The sequence below is a fragment of the Ostrea edulis genome, chromosome 4 (genome assembly GCF_947568905.1).
Source record: "Ostrea edulis chromosome 4, xbOstEdul1.1, whole genome shotgun sequence".
Lineage (NCBI taxonomy): Eukaryota > Metazoa > Mollusca > Bivalvia > Ostreida > Ostreidae > Ostrea > Ostrea edulis.
In genome coordinates, this window is record NC_079167.1 from 34,503,513 (window position 1) to 34,521,701 (window position 18,189).

General features: G+C 35.9%; 1 protein-coding gene across 3 annotated transcripts; it reads left to right on the forward strand.

Annotated features, from left to right (window-relative positions):
• LOC125669918 (spermatogenesis-associated protein 6-like) lies at window positions 1-7,368 on the forward strand. Of its 3 annotated transcripts, none has more exons than XM_048904756.2 (13): window positions 1-199; window positions 758-895; window positions 1,599-1,647; window positions 1,740-1,909; window positions 2,007-2,105; window positions 2,198-2,271; window positions 2,868-3,039; window positions 3,168-3,294; window positions 4,448-4,509; window positions 4,679-4,748; window positions 5,470-5,828; window positions 6,247-6,269; window positions 6,573-7,368. In XM_048904756.2, exons 1-13 carry the CDS (start codon window positions 152-154, stop codon window positions 6,721-6,723), a joined length of 1,542 nt encoding a protein of 513 aa, XP_048760713.1. In that variant the 5' UTR covers window positions 1-151; the 3' UTR covers window positions 6,724-7,368. The 3 variants fall into 3 exon arrangements, with proteins under 3 accessions (XP_048760713.1, XP_048760715.1, XP_048760714.1); XM_048904758.2 differs by having other exon boundaries at window positions 2-199; window positions 2,946-3,039; XM_048904757.2 differs by having other exon boundaries at window positions 2-199; window positions 6,247-6,355; window positions 6,573-6,710.
• The last annotated feature ends 10,821 nt before the right edge of the window (window positions 7,369-18,189 follow it).

Below are 18,189 nucleotides of genomic sequence, written 5' to 3' on the forward strand. Positions count from 1 at the left end.
CGCCTTAACTCGCGTCTGCCTTGACTTCCAGCGCGTCCCTGACATCAAGCAGAAGGGAGAAAAGAATCCGTTATAAGTGTTGTTTCTAGTCTGTTTTCCTGGTATTTATTGATATCTATAGGATCTACAGACTTCGTTAAATAAGGAGGCGATGCCACGCAGGGCACTTCGTTGTGTTGTGGACCTGAAACTGAGGGCTGTAAGTATCCGTTTCATGTCGTGTCTTGTTTGGCTGAACCCGCAACAAGGGGTCTTTGTAATGCACCATTCTCAGCTTACTTTACAAACTGCAGTTAATTTGAATTTTATGTAGACGAAAACTAAGGACAATTTCAAAGAAGATCTCGGCATATAAAATGATTTTATACAATATCAAGACGTATAGCTTTGAATGTTAACCGGTAATTTTGTCTGTAGTAGTAATAATAAGGCCAAGGGTCTATTCTTATTAGGAAGTGGTATGGTGCAGACCTCTACTATATATTATTATTACAGACAAAATTACCGGTTTCTGTGGTTAATTGAAGATTACAGCTCCATGTACCATTACAGTAACGCAGATGTTAAAAATAGAATAAAATAACATGTCTTAAATTCCTTTAAAGAATGTAAGTTTGTTTAGGTAGTTTTAAGATTTTATTCGAAAATGATCATGCATTAACATGCATATATTCAATATATATTTTATTCAGAATTATGAAGAAATTTTAAATATACATTTAAATTATAAAAGAAAACAACATTTTTATGACTCAAGGTGACGGCTCCAGGAGTATGGCTTCCAAGCAGGGAAGATATCTATGTCAGTGTTAGTCTGTTTGGGCAATACAGGAATACATGCCTTGTAGAGTCAGTGTTCCCATTGATCATCAGAGAGGACTTCACTTTCGAAAAGGTAGCATACTTGTGACTTATATTGTCATGGTTCAATGAACTCAGATTGAAATTATACTTATCATTAAAATCAATATCTATCATGAAAATGCAACAAATCTCATTTGAGAGGAATACATAATTTGAAATTTTTTGAAAAATAGATTTTACTCCAGAAGTTCCATGATTTAAGGATTGATAGGCAATTAGGCATGCTACACTGGGAGTGAAAACTATAGATCTGCTTACTCAATTACAGTTTCTTTAATATTTTTATGGAATCACAATTGAAAATATTGCTTAAGGAGTGAGACCAGAAAAATATATTACCAGTAATCGGATGCCCTGTTAAAATTTTTGACAATCCCTTTAATGAATTTATAGTTTATTGTTACTGATGTTTCTTTTCACTGCATAGAGTTTTGTTTTTATTGCAAATTATTGAAAATGGAAATCTCAGGAACAAATGTTCAATTTTACTGACAAATGTCACCCTAAGTAGGAATGATTGAAAATCCAATAGCAAATAGGGTAGACAGGTCTGGTATAATTCAAACACCATCATTAAGTGCATGCTGAATGTATTTTTCTTTATCCAGACTGCAACATTACTAAGAATGTGCTGGTCACTGTATTACACCTTAATATTAAAATCATGATGCAATTACATGTATAAGAATTGATTATGCTGCTTATATGTAGCTGACAATCTGTTGCTATTGTAGACTTACTACACGGCCCTGGACCCTGCAGAAGTTGTGGACTATTTGGAAGGTCCGTATGTACAGTAGATACACCTAGCAATGTAAATGCTTTGACATTGCCTTTGAATAATTCAAAACATTTAATCATTGTTTTTTATTCAGATGAGTTGATCGTGTTTGAGCTGTTACAGCTCTCTGAGTTTGGGGGAGCCAATAGACTTGCCTCCTACTCGTCAAGTGCCCGTGACTTCCTGTATCCTGCCCCATCCCTTTCCCCGTGCTACGCCTCAGGGGCAAGGGAACTCCTCTTCCATCGTTCTATTGACTTTCCCGTACGTCTCTGAAAAGAGTAAACCATCGATAAATGTGCATAATTGTTTTATACACATTCAAAAAATAAGTTTTAACCTTTTATACATCATATTTCAGGGCATTTGTCCAAAGTTAGAATTTGTCTCAGTTACAAACATAAAAGAATCCCTATCACCAGAACTAGATGCTCTAGAAGATGCTTTAAAAGACGAGAGAGTAAGTTGTCGTTTGTCTTGAATAAATTGGTATATATAATTCAGTGATTCACAGCTCTCTTGTTTGATACCAATATTCTCATAAACATTCAGAGATCCAGAAGACGTTCCCGATCTCGCAGCCGCTCCCGTCCCACGAGTCGTCCATCGTCTCGAGCCTCCATGAGGTAAGATCAATCAATCAGTTATCGAGGTCACTAGCTATGAATGAAATCAGTGTGGACATACACATTATTTCACAGAAAAGAACATTTTCATTTAATTGAATTACAACTGGAAATGGAGTTGATTTTGAATCTAAACCACTTGCCAAGTGCATTGTGCTGTTATTTCATAATAATAATGAAGTGTTTTTTTTTTTATGTGTTGTGCTCTAGATATGGCATCTTTCCTTACTGCAGAGTAATCTTTTTTTTCTCACAGACACATGCTATTCTTATTATAAATCATTCATTCTTTCTTTCCATTTCTTTCTTTTGCTCTGGTGATGAAACTTTGATTTTAGTATGTTCAGTAACCAATATATTTCACTACACCATCGTCATGTTTTGATTTTCATATTTTATGCTATTATCAGCTATAGTACATCTGAATTCAGACAAAGAAATATATATTAAAGGATAAAAAGTTAGAAATGAATAACTGATTATTACTTTTAAAGACTCTGAGAAGAAGCAGGATCTCTAGTCCTGTTTCCATTTACTACTTAAATCCTGTCTGTCCTTCACATCACTTCCTAACGCTTCCTGTGTCTTTTCTTTAGGACGTTTGTAGATGTGAACCCTGCAGAGGAGCACAGATCCTACCACAAGCCAACCATTTCTTCTATTTGTCATTCTAGGTCTCCTTCTCCTGCGACACGCTGGAAAAGTGACGATGTCTATGCACCTAAACTCAACATCACTGAGGGGAGACCTCCTTTTGTTGTTCGTCGTGTAAGAAATATTCTCAAAATTGTTATAAAATTTTAACTCGGTACACTTTCAGTATTTCAGAAAATGTTTAATGATTTTAGTCAATAAACATTTCTTGTGTTACTAACCAGAGAAAAATGTCATTTCAGTTAGATAAATCCCTCATTGGAAGAATTCCTGGCAACAATGATGGTTTGAAGGTCAAGTCAAAAAAGAAGGTCAAGCGTGGAAGGTCGCGGTCCAGAAGTCGATCTGCTAGTGCTATGTCTGACTCAGGTAGGTATAACACCCAAATGTTCAAATGTAAGCTTATTTCTAGGGAAATACCAATTTCCATTTGAATGATCATTTTAGATACATATTTTGAGTAAATTATGACATAGCATTTGCAAGATTAATTTCTGCTGGTGATTTGCTGGTTCCTGTGTGCTAATTTTTGTACAATCTTGCCAGAACTACATGCTTCTGTATGCTCTGTGCCTGAGAGCAGATGTTGTGTGTGCAGCACATACAAAAAACACATGGGTAGAAGATACTGGGGTCACTCCCACAATTACCACCCCACTGGGCTGACATCACTGACCCCTAGTCCAAAGAAAGGCCCCAGGGGATCTCTTAGCCCCTCAAAGTTCAGCCCAAGAAGACACAGCCCAATGGGCCATTATATAAGCCCCCTAAGACTCAGACCCAGGAGAACACTAAGCCCTACCAGACTAGGGCCCAGGAAATGCCTTTTTAAGGTAGAATGTTCCCTGAGTTTAGATCTAGTTTGTTTTGCATGGGTGGCACCTTATGATGGTTGTTGTCATATATTGAAGTTTACATTGCAATCTTTGTCCTCCCACAAATTACAGTTGAGGAATTATGAATTCTGATGTTTCACTGTTGGTTGTTGTGTTTTATCAGTTTTGATTTTGAAGTTTTGTTGAATTGGTATCATTTTGTAAACGTGAAAACTTATGTGTGGTAGATCTTATTTACGTAATTTTAATTAACATGAAATTCATAAGAGGGAACTCTCCACATAAATTACTCCCCCACATATTGTAATTTTGATGGAAGGGATATCCCTTGAATTCATGAAATCAACAGCACACACATTGATTTCCATGTTTACAGTATATGTACTATTTACTAGTCTGAAATAAGTCCTGATTTGTTACTTTGATGTACTATTTACTAGTCTGAGGTAAGTCCTTATCAATCTAATCAGAATTTATTACTTTGATCTTTTGACTTATTTCATTATAGCTGCAAAACTGTAGCTTTATGGTGAAAGAAAGTTCTTCAGTTTATTTTTTGTTATAGAAGGTAGCTATTTTAGGGAGTGGATGGAAAGGATCTAATCTTGATTAGGTCCAGTCCTCCAGTATTTCCTCAATTACTCAGCATGCTGTTAGTTTGATGTTTTGCATGACTGTTTTTACAGGTGGTTACTATAGCGATTATACCAGTTATCCTAGCATAACTCACAAATACCGCTTAAAGAAGGTAAATTACATTAGCAGATTCATCTGATTTTAATCAAAAGTTCTTAATTTTACTTCTGTAACTTAAATGTGGTTTTATCTGTTAACTATTGTATTTATTCATTGAAGGCATACTATAAGATGAGATATCAACTTGGTGGCTCTGTATTTAAACTCGCTTCCTATTGTAGACTTCCTCTCTAGACGGCGAGGACCCCCTTCCCAGGGCCTCACCCAGACAGTTCCTCAGCGATGATGACGGTTTGTACTCCTGTTTCTATATTTAACTGTACTGGATATTCTGATGTACTGCTAGATATATAACAGATTGATCCTGTATTGTTGTAGGTAACACCCGACTCTAGATCTGGTAACATTGTATACAGGGTTATTTTCGCCCCATGTTTTTTCTCTCCCTTATTCCCTTGCAGAGAGTTTCACCCTGTTTTAAATTCACCCCCAACACAGTTGTATTAAAAGAGAGACAAGAAAGAAAATATTTTGCTCTATCTTAAATTCACCCATTGATAACAAAGTCGAAAGCACAGTGGTGCATTTTACAAAAGAACTGATGACTTACGACCAACTTTACATACTGGAATTACTCCCGTTTTTTGTACGATAAATCACTCCAATATAAAATAGTGAAGAAATAATGTGAAAATGAAGTTTCAGAAACGTTTTAATTCCCTCATTTAAACTAATAATTGTGTGATACAATTTAATTACTTGCGACTTTGTCATAAGTTGTTTTGTAAAACGGGCCCCTGGTACTTGCATCGCTTGGAGTCCTAATTACTCTATATAATATAGGAATTAGGCCTCCAAGCGATATAAGTACCTGTGGGCAAAAGGGATGAAAATAAAATATGAGGGAGGGGGATATTTCCCTGTAGATAGTATTGGTGTCTATCAGTTTAGTAGTTATAGATACTTATATCATTCTGCTGTTATAAATATTGATATTCCTCTTCTGTTGTAGATGCTGAGGTGGCTGCCCTGACTGGATCTGTGGATGATCTTCGCCTGAGTCGCCGATCAAGATCCCCAAGTCCCCTGCTGTACCGCCCCTCCTTGAGGGAGAGGTATGGGTTACGCCCCTTAACACCCACAGAAAAGCTTGACCTCGACATCAGAGTTGAACATGCCCTACGTCGCAGTCGATCTAGAGAGAGGCTGGCACGACTCGAGTTGGATGAAGCTCGTAGCCGATCCAGAGAGAGGCTGGCAAAGTTGGAGTTACAGCGAGCTCGTAGCAGATCTAGGGAAAGAATGGCTAGGCTAGAGCAGGAACTGGCTGAAAAAAGAAGAGAGAGACTAGCTCGAGAAGAATTGGAAGAGGTGAGTTGTAAAGTTATGGTGAATTAAGCCATTAGCATGACATAACTTCTTACTAAAAATTCCACATTTACTGATAGACCTTCAAACGTTTCTTGTCAACAAATTCACATTCCTAATTTCCAACAAGTTAAATATTTTTAATCACATTTCAAAAAATAGTAAAAAAAAATGTTTTTTGTTGCCTGTGGGAGAAGAGATTTGACTGAATGACCAGATATTTATTGAAACTAATAAAACACAAACTGATTTATATTTTAAAAAATCATTTAATCTAATGTAGTTGTCAATTAATCCAGGTGTGGCAGAAACAAGAGTTATTCCCCTTAAATTGCAGTTTTCAGAAAAATGAAATTTAACTATTACAATCTGTTGTGCTTTATTCAGGATATTTATGTGTATTTTTTTTTATATATTGCAGTCCCTACGTCAAGCTCGAGCCAGGTATTTGTATTATAAAGACTTGGAAGATCTAGACTTGGACACTAGACTAGCCTTGTCTAGGAAGTTGTACCTATAAAAGGGCTCAGGTTACTACATCACTAACATTAATAAGTTCTGATTAATGAAAAGATTTGCATGATTGTCTTAATATTACATTGATAAAATATGGGAATATTTAAACGACTATGTAAACAATATAACCAGTCAAAATGATAATTGTAGTGCTAGGGTTCCTATGTAATGATGATACATAAAGCAATCTTAGATGAAGGTTGATAGCTTTTCTACGCTCTCTCTCTGCAGCCCAAGTCGAGTGCATTTGGACGATGGAACATATTGGTCAGAAAGAGCAGCGTTATTTCAAGGAAAATCTCATCGACAAGTGTTTAATGACAGCATGAGCAAGCTCTACTCCAAAATGTACCGGAACGCGCTGCGTCCAGGGCCGGTCTGATAGTTTTATACCTCAGTAGATTCCTGTCAGCTGTGATATTAGATAGTGTCTGTATATTTATGATATTTAGGATAAAAGCTACGTGACTCCAACCATTTCCTGTCACTAAAAGTTTTACTTTAAAATATATGTTGTCTACCATTTTATCTTTTTACATGTTACTAATGTTCTGTAAAATTTTGATCAGTGAAATTGTTGGTGGCTTTGATTTCGGGCCTCGGATTCCGTAACTTTTATCACTGCTTGTTTTGTGTGACTCTGTAGCGTGGCCAGTGACACAGAGTTTGTATGGGGGAGGAGGAGTTATCACGTACAAGTATCCCAGGATTCATTCTGGTTACCAAACATTTGACAAACAAAATAAAATGTATCTTTTGTTTTGAGTGGGTGTAGAAAATCAAAATGTTACTCCAATATTACAGGGACATGTAGATTTTTCAGATTTTGATTTATCACTACCTATTTCCATTATTGTTTCATTTTAGTTTTTTTTTTCTCCTAATTTTATATATTATGCAGCACAAGCCTACACATGATTATATTAATACGGAATCAACTGGCTTTTATTGTATCACTAATTATTTATTTTTACATCATTTAGAAATTAAATGCAGCATTTATTGACAATAAATATTTCTTATATTGTACTTTGTTCCTGTGTTTTTCATGGTTGACTTCAGAATTGGATTGAACACATTTTTACACATAACACAGGGAGCTAGATCATACATATCTGTTTAGTCAGCCATAGTATTTTGTAATTCTATCAAATTAATCGTCGCAAACCATCGCTATTGTCTCCGTTCAAAATCAGACTCTGTAAGTGTGGCTAGCAACAATGACAAAAATTAAGTTCAATACAATTTGAAAAAGTTTATCAAATCAGCATGAAATTATTTAATCATGAAAGACATGGTGGTATGTTGTAAGTACATGTCAAAAAGTATGCAATTTTGGAGGGAAAAATCATGATTTTCAAAATTTATTTCAATAATATAAACAAAGTAACACTGGTGGATCTGTGGGTCAGTCACCTGATTTCTTATCCACTGAGCTATGATATACATAAATCATTGCACAAAATATTTGAATCGCCATCCTTTGACTTGGTGTTATAAAATGTATAAATGTAGTGAGTTGCCATAAGTTTGTTTCTTTTTACACAACCATATGACATGGAAACTTCTCCCCAATATGATACCTGATTAGCATGTGCACGGATACATGCGACAGAGTTTCATGCGTCTCAGAACTGTTATCATCATTAAGATATCTAGTAAAAATAGTCTTGCATTAAAATTAATTTCTCATATTACATAAAGGATATCTAGACTACACAACGATGCAGGCAACAGAGCAGTGCAGTTACTGTAGGCAGTAGCACAGTACAGTTACTGTAGGCATCAGGGCAGTACAGTTACTGTTGGCAACAGGACAGTACACTTACTGTAGGCAACAGGACAGTACAATTACTGTAGGCAACAGGACAGTACAGTTACTGTTGGCAACAGGACAGTGCAGTTACTGTAGGACAGCACAGTTACTGTTGGCAACATGACAGTACAGTTACTGTAGGCAACAGGACAGTACAGTTACTGCTGGCAACATGACAGTGCAGTTAATGTTGGCAACATGACAGTGCAGTTACTGTAGGCAACAGGACAGTACAGCTACTGTTGGCAACAGGGCATTGTTGTTACTGTAGACAACGGGCAGTACAGTTACTGTTGGCAGTAGGACAGTACAGTTACTGTTGGCAACAGGACAGTACAGTTACTGTTGGCAACAGGACAGTACAGCTACTGTTGGCAACATGACAGTGCAGTTACTGTTGGCAACAGGACAGTACAGTTACTGTTGGCAACAGGGCAGTGTTGTTACTGTAGACAACATGCAGTACAGTTATTGTAGGCAACAGGACAGTACAGTTACTGTTGGGAACAGGACAGTACAGTTACTGTTGGCAACATGACAGTGCAGTTACTGTTGGCAACATGACAGTACAGTTACTGTAGGCAACAGGACAGTACAGTTACTGTTGGCAACAGGACAGTACAGCTACTGTTGGCAACATGACAGTGCAGTTACTGTTGGGAACAGGACAATACAGTTACTGTTGGCAACAGGGCAGTGTTGTTACTGTAGACAACAGGCAGTACAGTTACTGTAGGCAACAGGGCAGTACAGTTACTGTAGGCAACAGAACAGTACAGTTACTGGAGGCAACAGGTAGTACAGTCACTGGAGGTAACAGGGCAGTACAGTTACTGTTGGCTGGAAACAGCCAAAAACGTTGCATAACAAGAGCTCTTCATCAAGAATGTCCACAAAAGCACATTATTCAGTCTCTACAAAAAGTTTAGACTGGCTGGTACAATGGCTCGTCGGGATCGCTTTTGTGGTTGCAGTACTTGCGCAACCAGTTTAGAATTGCAAAATAAACTGCAAATATATGACATCAGGGACACATGATCCAAGGATAATTCAAGATAACGTGCTGATGTCCACACCTCTTGCACAACATTGAATTTTTGTCGATGCCTTTGAATACGATTGGTTTTATTCACTGACAGTATATGCATAAATTTATACAGATATATGGCAAGCCCCTTTACTATTTATTCGAAAAATAAGATATCTCTTTAAATCAAAGAGATATCTCTTTAAAATGAGAGATATCTCTTAATCTTAAGAGATATCTCTCCAAATAAGAGATATCTCTTTCACTTAGAGAGATATCTCTTTCACTTAGAGAAATATCTCTTTTACTTTTGGAGATATCTCTTACACTTAAAGAAATATCTCTTTTACTGTAAGAGATATCTCTTACACTTAGAGAGAGATAACTTTCACTTTAAGAGATATCTCTTTCACTTAGAGAGATATCTCTTATACTTTAAGAGATATCTCTTTCACTTACCATGATGGCTGGGGTGTTGCTAAAACGCGGAACGGAAAATGGAACGGAAGACGGAACGGAAAACGGAAAATATATTATGCAATAATGTTATGATAAGGTCAACATTTTGCAAAATCAAAAGGCTTATTATGAACAAGGGATGCAGAAATTACAGAGAGAACAGAAAGTTATCCTCAGAATCCACCATTTCATATTGATACCTCATACTTATGGAGCATACTATTGCATTATTATCATGTATTTTACATGGTGCATTTTGTGGATGAATGTACCAATAGTCGCTTGCTTAATAATTTCCATAGTAAGTTTTAATAAAAATATCAAGCAAGCGCCTGTTGGCACCATCTTTTTTCCCCGGCTTTGTCATCCCCCCCCTCCCCCCCCCCCCCCCCCCCCCCCCCCCCCCCCAGATTTTGACAGTATGTTGTTTCACAAATGAATAAAAAATGAATTAAGATAACATACTGAAAAAGACTTGAATTATAATTGAACTCCTTTCAAATTCTATTACTTTATTCTGGCTGGTATCGTAAGATAAAATTTTATGAGCCCACCCAATGAATAAAAGGTACCTACAACCCACCCACCCCCAACCACCCCCAACCCCGAAAACAACATTGTAAAAGATAAAATAATTTTTTTAACAATTTCCCCCAAGCATAGTCTTTTTAAATCGAACGTGCTTTTAATCGAACTACATATGTTTAAGATAACTGAATTTGAATTTGAATTTAGTTCTACACCTGGTACAATTTTAATATACATTTATGTATCACATTAAATTTTAAAGCGAATGAGTCCGGTGAAGAAAAAAGTTTTGCCTTAGTTGGGATGAATCTATGTGAAAGTTCGTACATTTACCGATATCCTGCGGATTTGTGTTGAAACTGAAGAGATACAGCGGGAAAGAAAGATTGAAACAAAACCTATGTGAACTAGGGTGAAGTTTACGACCAATAGTAAGAGGTATTAAAATATATGAAATAGCAAAAGATAACACGGAATTCTATATAAGAATTTAGTTTAAAAATTAACTGCCAGAAGTTCTCCCTATTTAGGATTGGAGTGCTGCGGTTACTAAGTCTCCTGTTAGTTAAAAAATAATAAATGTGTAAATACATGTACATGTGCGTTAATGACGTTTTGCCACGGGGGGGGGGGGGGGGTCTAAACCACGTGTGTTCTTTTTATTCTTTACCCATAGGTGTCACTGTACACCTCTGTCAATGCCGAAATTTCAAAATTCTTGTAAAATGCCTTGTAAATTCTTATACTAACGTTTTACTATATTCGCTTACTCAATTTATGATGCAAAATTTTAAGATAAAGTTGTTTTATTGCCTGTAAACAATTCCCAAATTGTTGATTTTAATCAAAATGAATCCCCCCCCCCCTCCCGATTTTTACCGCTATCTTATCTACATTAAGCATTCGAATTCTTAAATTCCGTTCCGCGTTTTAGCAATACCCTGATGGCTGCAATCCCGTGGGAAAATTTGGCTTTTACCGCATGTGAAAAGTATACATGTACAGGTAGCAAAATACAAAGACAATAAATTGATGAAATATACAAGCTAGACTAGATTCCGCCTCTCGGCAACTTGACAATGTTACCCCCAGCAACCTCTTCAACCTTTCCCGCCATTTGTACACTAGAAGTATTTTGCTTGGTTAAAAAATAGAGTTACATCATTTCAATGACAATGCAACAGGGAGAACTCATTATGATCACCGGGGGAAAAATCTAAAGAGATATCTCTTTAGGTTAAAGAGATATCTCTTTTTGAAAATTTAAAGAGATATCTCTAGATCTCTAACTTAAAGAGATAACTCTTTTTACATCGATAGAGAGATATCTCTTTACGATAGAGAGATATCTCTTTCTCTTTGAGAGATATCTCTTTAGCTTTCAGAGATATCTCTCAAAGAGAAAGAGATATCTCCCAAGCGTAAAGAGATATCTCATTTGTTTAAAGAGATATCTCTTTAAACAAAAAAGATATCTCTTTTGGTTAAAGAGATATCTCCCTAGCGTAAAAAGATATCTCTCTAACTTACAGAGATATCTCTTTAACCAATAGAGATATCTCTCTTATTTAAAGAGATATCTTATTTTACAAATAAATAGTAAAAGGGCTTGCCATACAGATAAGTCGTAATTATTGGTCATAATAAAAGTGACTATAAAACAAACCATTGCCCTGATATTTGTTCATAGACACACGCGGAAGTGCCAAACTTAATTGCCTCGATCGTCGGAATTGTGTTGAGGTGTTTGATATAACTAGAAAGTGTACAGTGGATGTATTTGTTTCCATATATTTTTCTGAATTAATGTTTTCTTGCGAAATATATCCATGGATTGAGATATTCCAAAACTAACCTCGACCATTTATATTGCCGCCTCGGTAGCCCACGACCCTACACCCCACATGTTGGGGGTGTACTAGTTGTGATACATTTGATTGATTAAATGATTTTATATTGTTTAATTAATCTAGATTTTTTCACTCATATGAAAAAATCACTACCGCCGGTGAAGGGCTGCAAAATTTAGACCTATGCTCGGCGCTCATTGTCTTTATTAAAGCAGAGAGGATCTTCATCGTGCCACACTTGCTGTGACAATTAAGGGGCCTCGGGTTTTGCGGTCTCATTCGAAGGACCGCCCCATTTAGTCACATCTTACGACAAGGAAGGGGTACTGAGGACCTATTTTAACCCGGATCCCTACGATATATTTGAGTGAAAAGATAAAAAAAAAAAAATATTACCAACAATTGGAGGAACTTGCGTTGTGTGTGTGCTGTGATGTGTGGTTTTGAGTGATAGTGAAACTTTTAGTGTCAAAGGTTTTTACAATGAGAATGTATATACCGGTAATTAGATATTAGTACTATGATTAAACCTCATATGAACATGTACATGCTCGATAGTGGGATCATTGATAAGAGGTTAAACTCTGCTAGTGATAATTTGCTGTCATTCCTACAAAAAGAAACTCAAGCTTTTAAAATACAGCACAAGACGAACAGACTTTAAGATTAAAATGTTTTTTTATTCCTTCATTAAAGTCCTTTTTGTGTGACCAGCATTCGGACGGTAGTATAGTAGCACCAATACCCCTTTTTCATGCGTTTTAGTTATATATTTTACCACAGTTCGTTCGAATTCCTTTTTATATGCATGTTGTGAATCCACAAAAAAGAGATTTATTTCCAATTAACCTGGATTACCCGTTTTTCCTGCAGCTTCAAAATATATATAATGAAAAATTGACCGCAATTTCATAATGTAGAAGTATACTTTTGTTTACATTACAGTTAATTAATCAAAGAATATAATTATTCCCCATATAGTGTCAAGTAGGTATGCTACCGGAACATCAATCGCTCAGCCTTTTCTGTCAAGCTGAGAACCAATCTCTCACCAGAGGGCGTATTACGCTGCGCTAGCGGGAACGATAACTCTGGGTAGAGATTGGTTGAGAACTTGATCACACCTACGTTCCGGAGAAGATACTGAAATAGAGAATATATGAACATATGAATAGAAAGTTTTTAATGATAATATTGATGGGTGTTTCACCCAATTGTTGAGTTAACGATTGTTGAGTGGATCACTGATCGTTATCTTCACATTACATGATACATGTACATTGACTAGTGTTGCATCCGATTGTTGAGTTTATATAATGATATATTGATGGGTGTTGAGTTTATCTAATGATACATTGATGGGTGTTGAGTTTATCTATGATATATTGATGGGCGTTGAGTTTATCAAATGATATATTGATGGGTGTTGAGTTTATCTAATGATACATTGATGGGTGTTGAGTTTATCTAATGATATATTGATGGGCGTTGAGTTTATCTATGATATATTGATGGGTGTTGAGTTTATCTATGATATTTTGATGGGCGTTGAGTTTATCTATGATATATTGATGGGTATTGAGTTTATCTATGATATTTTGATGGGTATTGAGTTTATCTAATGATATATTGATGGGTGTTGAGTTTATCTAATGATATATTGACGAGTATTGAGTTTATCTAATGATATATTGATGGGCGTTGAGTTTATCTATGATATATTGATGGGTGTTGAGTTTATCTAATGATATATTGATGGGCGTTGAGTTTATCTAATGATATATTGATGGGCGTTGAGTTTATCTAATGATATATTGATGGGTATTGAGTTTATCTAATGATATATGGATGGGTATTGAGTTTATCTATGATATATTGATGGGTATTGAGTTTATCTAATGATATATTGATGGGTGTTGAGTTTATCTAATGATATATTGATGGGTGTTGAGTTTATTAGCTCTTCTGAGCCGAATGCTCAAAGAGGTAATCATATGGCCATATATCTGGCGTGCGGTGTGCGTCAACTTTTTGGAAAAAAGGGCTATATCTCAAGAACCCCTCGACCAATTTTTGTCACATTTGTCACAGGGTATCCTTGGCCCAAGGGCTTTCATTTGTACTAAAACTAGGGTTGTGACCCTTTAACAAGGGGATATGATTAGGAAAATACAAACAAAAGTAGTGGTTGCTAAAAAATCTTCTTCTCAAGAACCGTTGGGCAAATTATCACCAAACCTATGCATAAGGATGAGGATAGGTTGTAAATAAAAAATTGTTCAAGGCATCATATTGGGGTAAACGGTGTGGTTTCAAGGTCACTTCAAAGTTGACGTTAAATTTTGTTTTGTTAAAACCTTGATATTTTGCTTAGTATAAGGACTAGGATCATCAAATTTTGTCAGTTGATGCATCTTAGGACCTAATATCATGTTGCTTCAAAAGTAGGTCATGGTGACCTACTTTTTGAATTTCGCAGGTAATTATTATTAAATGGATTTTGATGCATATCTTGGACACTTTTGATCCTATGATCATCAAAAGTTGTCAGTTGATGGATCATGGGACCTTGAACTGCGTCATATGAAAAGTATGTCACCATGACCTACTTTCTGAATTTTATGGCTAATCATTTATGAATACATTTTAGGTTGTTATTTCAGATACCGAGAGGTTTAGAATCATCAAACCTTGTAAGTTGATGCGTCTAGAGGCTTCGAAACATATTTATATATAAAAAAAAAAGTAGGTCACGGTGACCTACTTTTTGAATTTTGCAGACATTCAAATTTCGCATTTTCAATTTTAGATGCATATTTTGGACACTATGAAAGCTAGGATCATCAAACTTTGTCAGTTGATGCATCTTGAGTCTTCATAGTTTGTTGACCAAAAAGTGGGTCACCTTGACCTACTTTTGGAATTTGACGGCTATATTTGAATATTTCAGATACTATTTGACTTACAATTATCAAACTTTTTCAGTTGATGCATGTTGAGTCTTCAGAGTGTGTTGACTAAAAAGTAGGTCATCATGACCTATTTTTGGATTTTGACGGCTATATTTGAATATTTCAGATACTATTTGACTTACAATCATCAAACTTTGTCAGTTGATGGGTCTTGAGTCTTCAGAGTGTGTCGACCAAAAAGTAGGTCACTGTGACCTACTTTTGGAATTTGACGTTTATATCTGAATATTTCAGATACTATTTGACTTCAATTATCAAACTTTGTCATTTGATGCATCTTGAGTCATTGTAGTGTGTCGACCAAAAAGTAGGTCACTGTGGCCTTCTTTTGGAATTTGACGGCTCTATTTGAATACTATTTGACTTGTCAGTTGATGCATCTGGAGTCTTCAGTGTGTCGACCAAAAGTAGGTCACCGTGACCTACTTTTGGACACTTATCTTTAAATTTTCAGATACTATTTGACTTAACATCATCAAACTTTGTTAATTGATGAATCTTGGTTAGTGAGAATTTTTGCCTGTTCTACAATGTATCAGAAGAGCGATTCTAGGCCCATGGGCCTCTTGTCTAATGATATAATGATGGGCGTTGAGTTTATCTAATGATATATGGATGGGTATTGAGTTTATCTATGATATATTGATGGGCGTTGAGTTTATCTATGATATATTGAAGGGTGTTGAGTTTATCCTATGATATATTGATGGGTGTTGAGTTTATTTAATGATATATTGATGGGTGTTGGGTTTATCTATGATATATTGATGGGCGTTGAGTTTATCTAATGATATATTGATGGGTGTTGAGTTTATCTAATGATATATTGATGGGCGTTGAGTTTATCTAATGATATATTGATGGGTGTTGAGTTTATCTAATGATACATTGATGGGCGTTGAGTTTATCTATGATATATTGATGGGCGTTGAGTTTATCTAATGATATATTGATGGGAGTTGAGTTTATCTGATGATATATTGATGGGTATTGAGTTTATCTATGATATATTGATGGGTGTTGAGTTTATCTATGATATATTGAAGGGTGTTGAGTTTATCCTATGATATATTGATGGGTGTTGAGTTTATCTAATGATATATTGATGGGTGTTGAGTTTATTTAATGATATATTGATGGGTATTGAGTTTATCTATGATATATTGATGGGCGTTGAGTTTATCTATGATATATTGAAGGGTGTTGAGTTTATCCTATGATATATTGATGGGTGTTGAGTTTATTTAATGATATATTGATGGGTGTTGGGTTTATCTATGATATATTGATGGGTGTTGAGTTAATCTAATGATATATTGATGGGTGTTGAGTTTATTTAATGATATATTGATGGGCGTTGGGTTTATCTATGATATATTGATGGGTGTTGAGTTTATCTAATGATATATTGATGGGGGTTGAGTTTATCTGATGATATATTGATGGGTATTGAGTTTATCTATGATATATTGATGGGCGTTGAGTTTATCCTATGATATATTGATGGGTGTTGAGTTTATCTAATGATATATTGATGGGTGTTGGGTTTATCTAATGATATATTGATGGGTGTTGGGTTTATCTATGATATATTGATGGGTGTTGAGTTTATTTAATGATATATTGATGGGTATTGAGTTTATCTATGATATATTGATGGGTGTTGAGTTTATTTAATGATATATTGATGGGTATTGAGTTTATCTATGATATATTGATGGGTGTTGAGTTTATCTAATGATATATTGATGGGTGTTGAGTTTATTTAATGATATATTGATGGGCGTTGGGTTTATCTATGATATATTGATGGGTGCTGAGTTTATCTAATGATATATTGATGGGTGTTCCATCCAACTTTTGTGTTATTTGTTGATTTTTCATTTACAATTCATGTTTAAAAATGAAGAAACATAGAAGAAGAAAAATAATGATAAACTCGAATTCAAACAGTCTATAGGGTGGTATGTGTATGCACGCGCGCGCGCGCGCGTGTGTGTGTGTACGTGTGTGTGTATGTGTGTGTGCGTGTGTAAAGGAAGCACTTAAAACCAACAACACCCTTATGCCGGATCTCTAAAATGGCGGATCTCTAAAATTTTGTTTGAGCACCTCCAGAACAACTATGCTTTTTCTTTCTTTGCGTAACACATCATTCATTGGAAGCTGACTACATATACACACGCGGTCTTCCATTTCTGCTTTATATGAACATATGGACGCTAACGGCGAACTAACAACTCATCTTTATGACAAACGGGATGACTTCAGCTTTTCTATCGTAAACTTCCCATATCAACAGTATATAGCAATATTCCATTATCGTTTGTACTATGTATGATCCCGTGGGAATCCGGGTTAGACCTAGGTCCTCAGTACTCCTTGCTTGTTGTAAGAGGCTACTAAATGGGGCGGTCCTTCGGACGAGACCGAAAACCGAGGTCATGTGTCACAGCAGGTGTGGCACGATAAAGATCCCCCCTGTTCAAAGACCATAAGAGCCGAACACAGGCCAAAATTTTGCATCCCCTCACCGGAAATGGTGACGTCTCCATATGAGTGAAATATTTTCGAGAGGGACGTTAAACAATATACAATCAATCGTTTGTATTATATGGTGTATATATAAGCCTATGTTTCTCCACCGATTTGATACATGTATATACGTGCGAACATGTCATGCGTATGATCAAGGCAAGCTACTGACAAAATATGTTGATGTCATAGGGGTTTCAAAAGTCAGCTTTCACGAATTTTATGATCGTTTTAACAATTTGATTTACAGATTCAACCTGTCATTGGGTCGAATACTGTGTGACTTATTTCATACCAATGGTTAGGCCACTCTCTGACTTTGACAACGAATTTTAAAAGTACTCCGTTTCCCGGATCAAGATGTAGAGCTCATGGCGGATGTAACGCGGTCAACTGCATGGGAATGTTTGTAAAAACTCGTCTTATGCATCTGATCCCGCCTCTTGTGTTTCCAGTGACCCTATATGGTGTATTCTTTATCTCGGATTGATAATATCTCTTCACTTTTGATATAGAAATTATATTTTGTCGGACCTTTTAATATAATGAGAAAAAATCTTCATGAACAAACATGTTAAATATGCAACAGACATCTATGCATAGACATCCGTCCTCGTTATAATCAAGTGCAGGGTAGAAAGGTTTTGACACATTTTATTAA

Excerpts from the sequence above, each read along its gene's own strand:
- LOC125669918 (XM_048904756.2), top strand. The coding sequence starts at position 152 with ATGCCACGCAGGGCACTTCGTTGTGTTGTGGACCTGAAACTGAGGGCT. Across the intron at positions 3,040-3,167 it reads CTCCTTTTGTTGTTCGTCGT|TTAGATAAATCCCTCATTGG; the intron begins GTAAGAAATATT and ends ATGTCATTTCAG. Across the intron at positions 4,510-4,678 it reads ACAAATACCGCTTAAAGAAG|ACTTCCTCTCTAGACGGCGA; the intron begins GTAAATTACATT and ends TTCCTATTGTAG.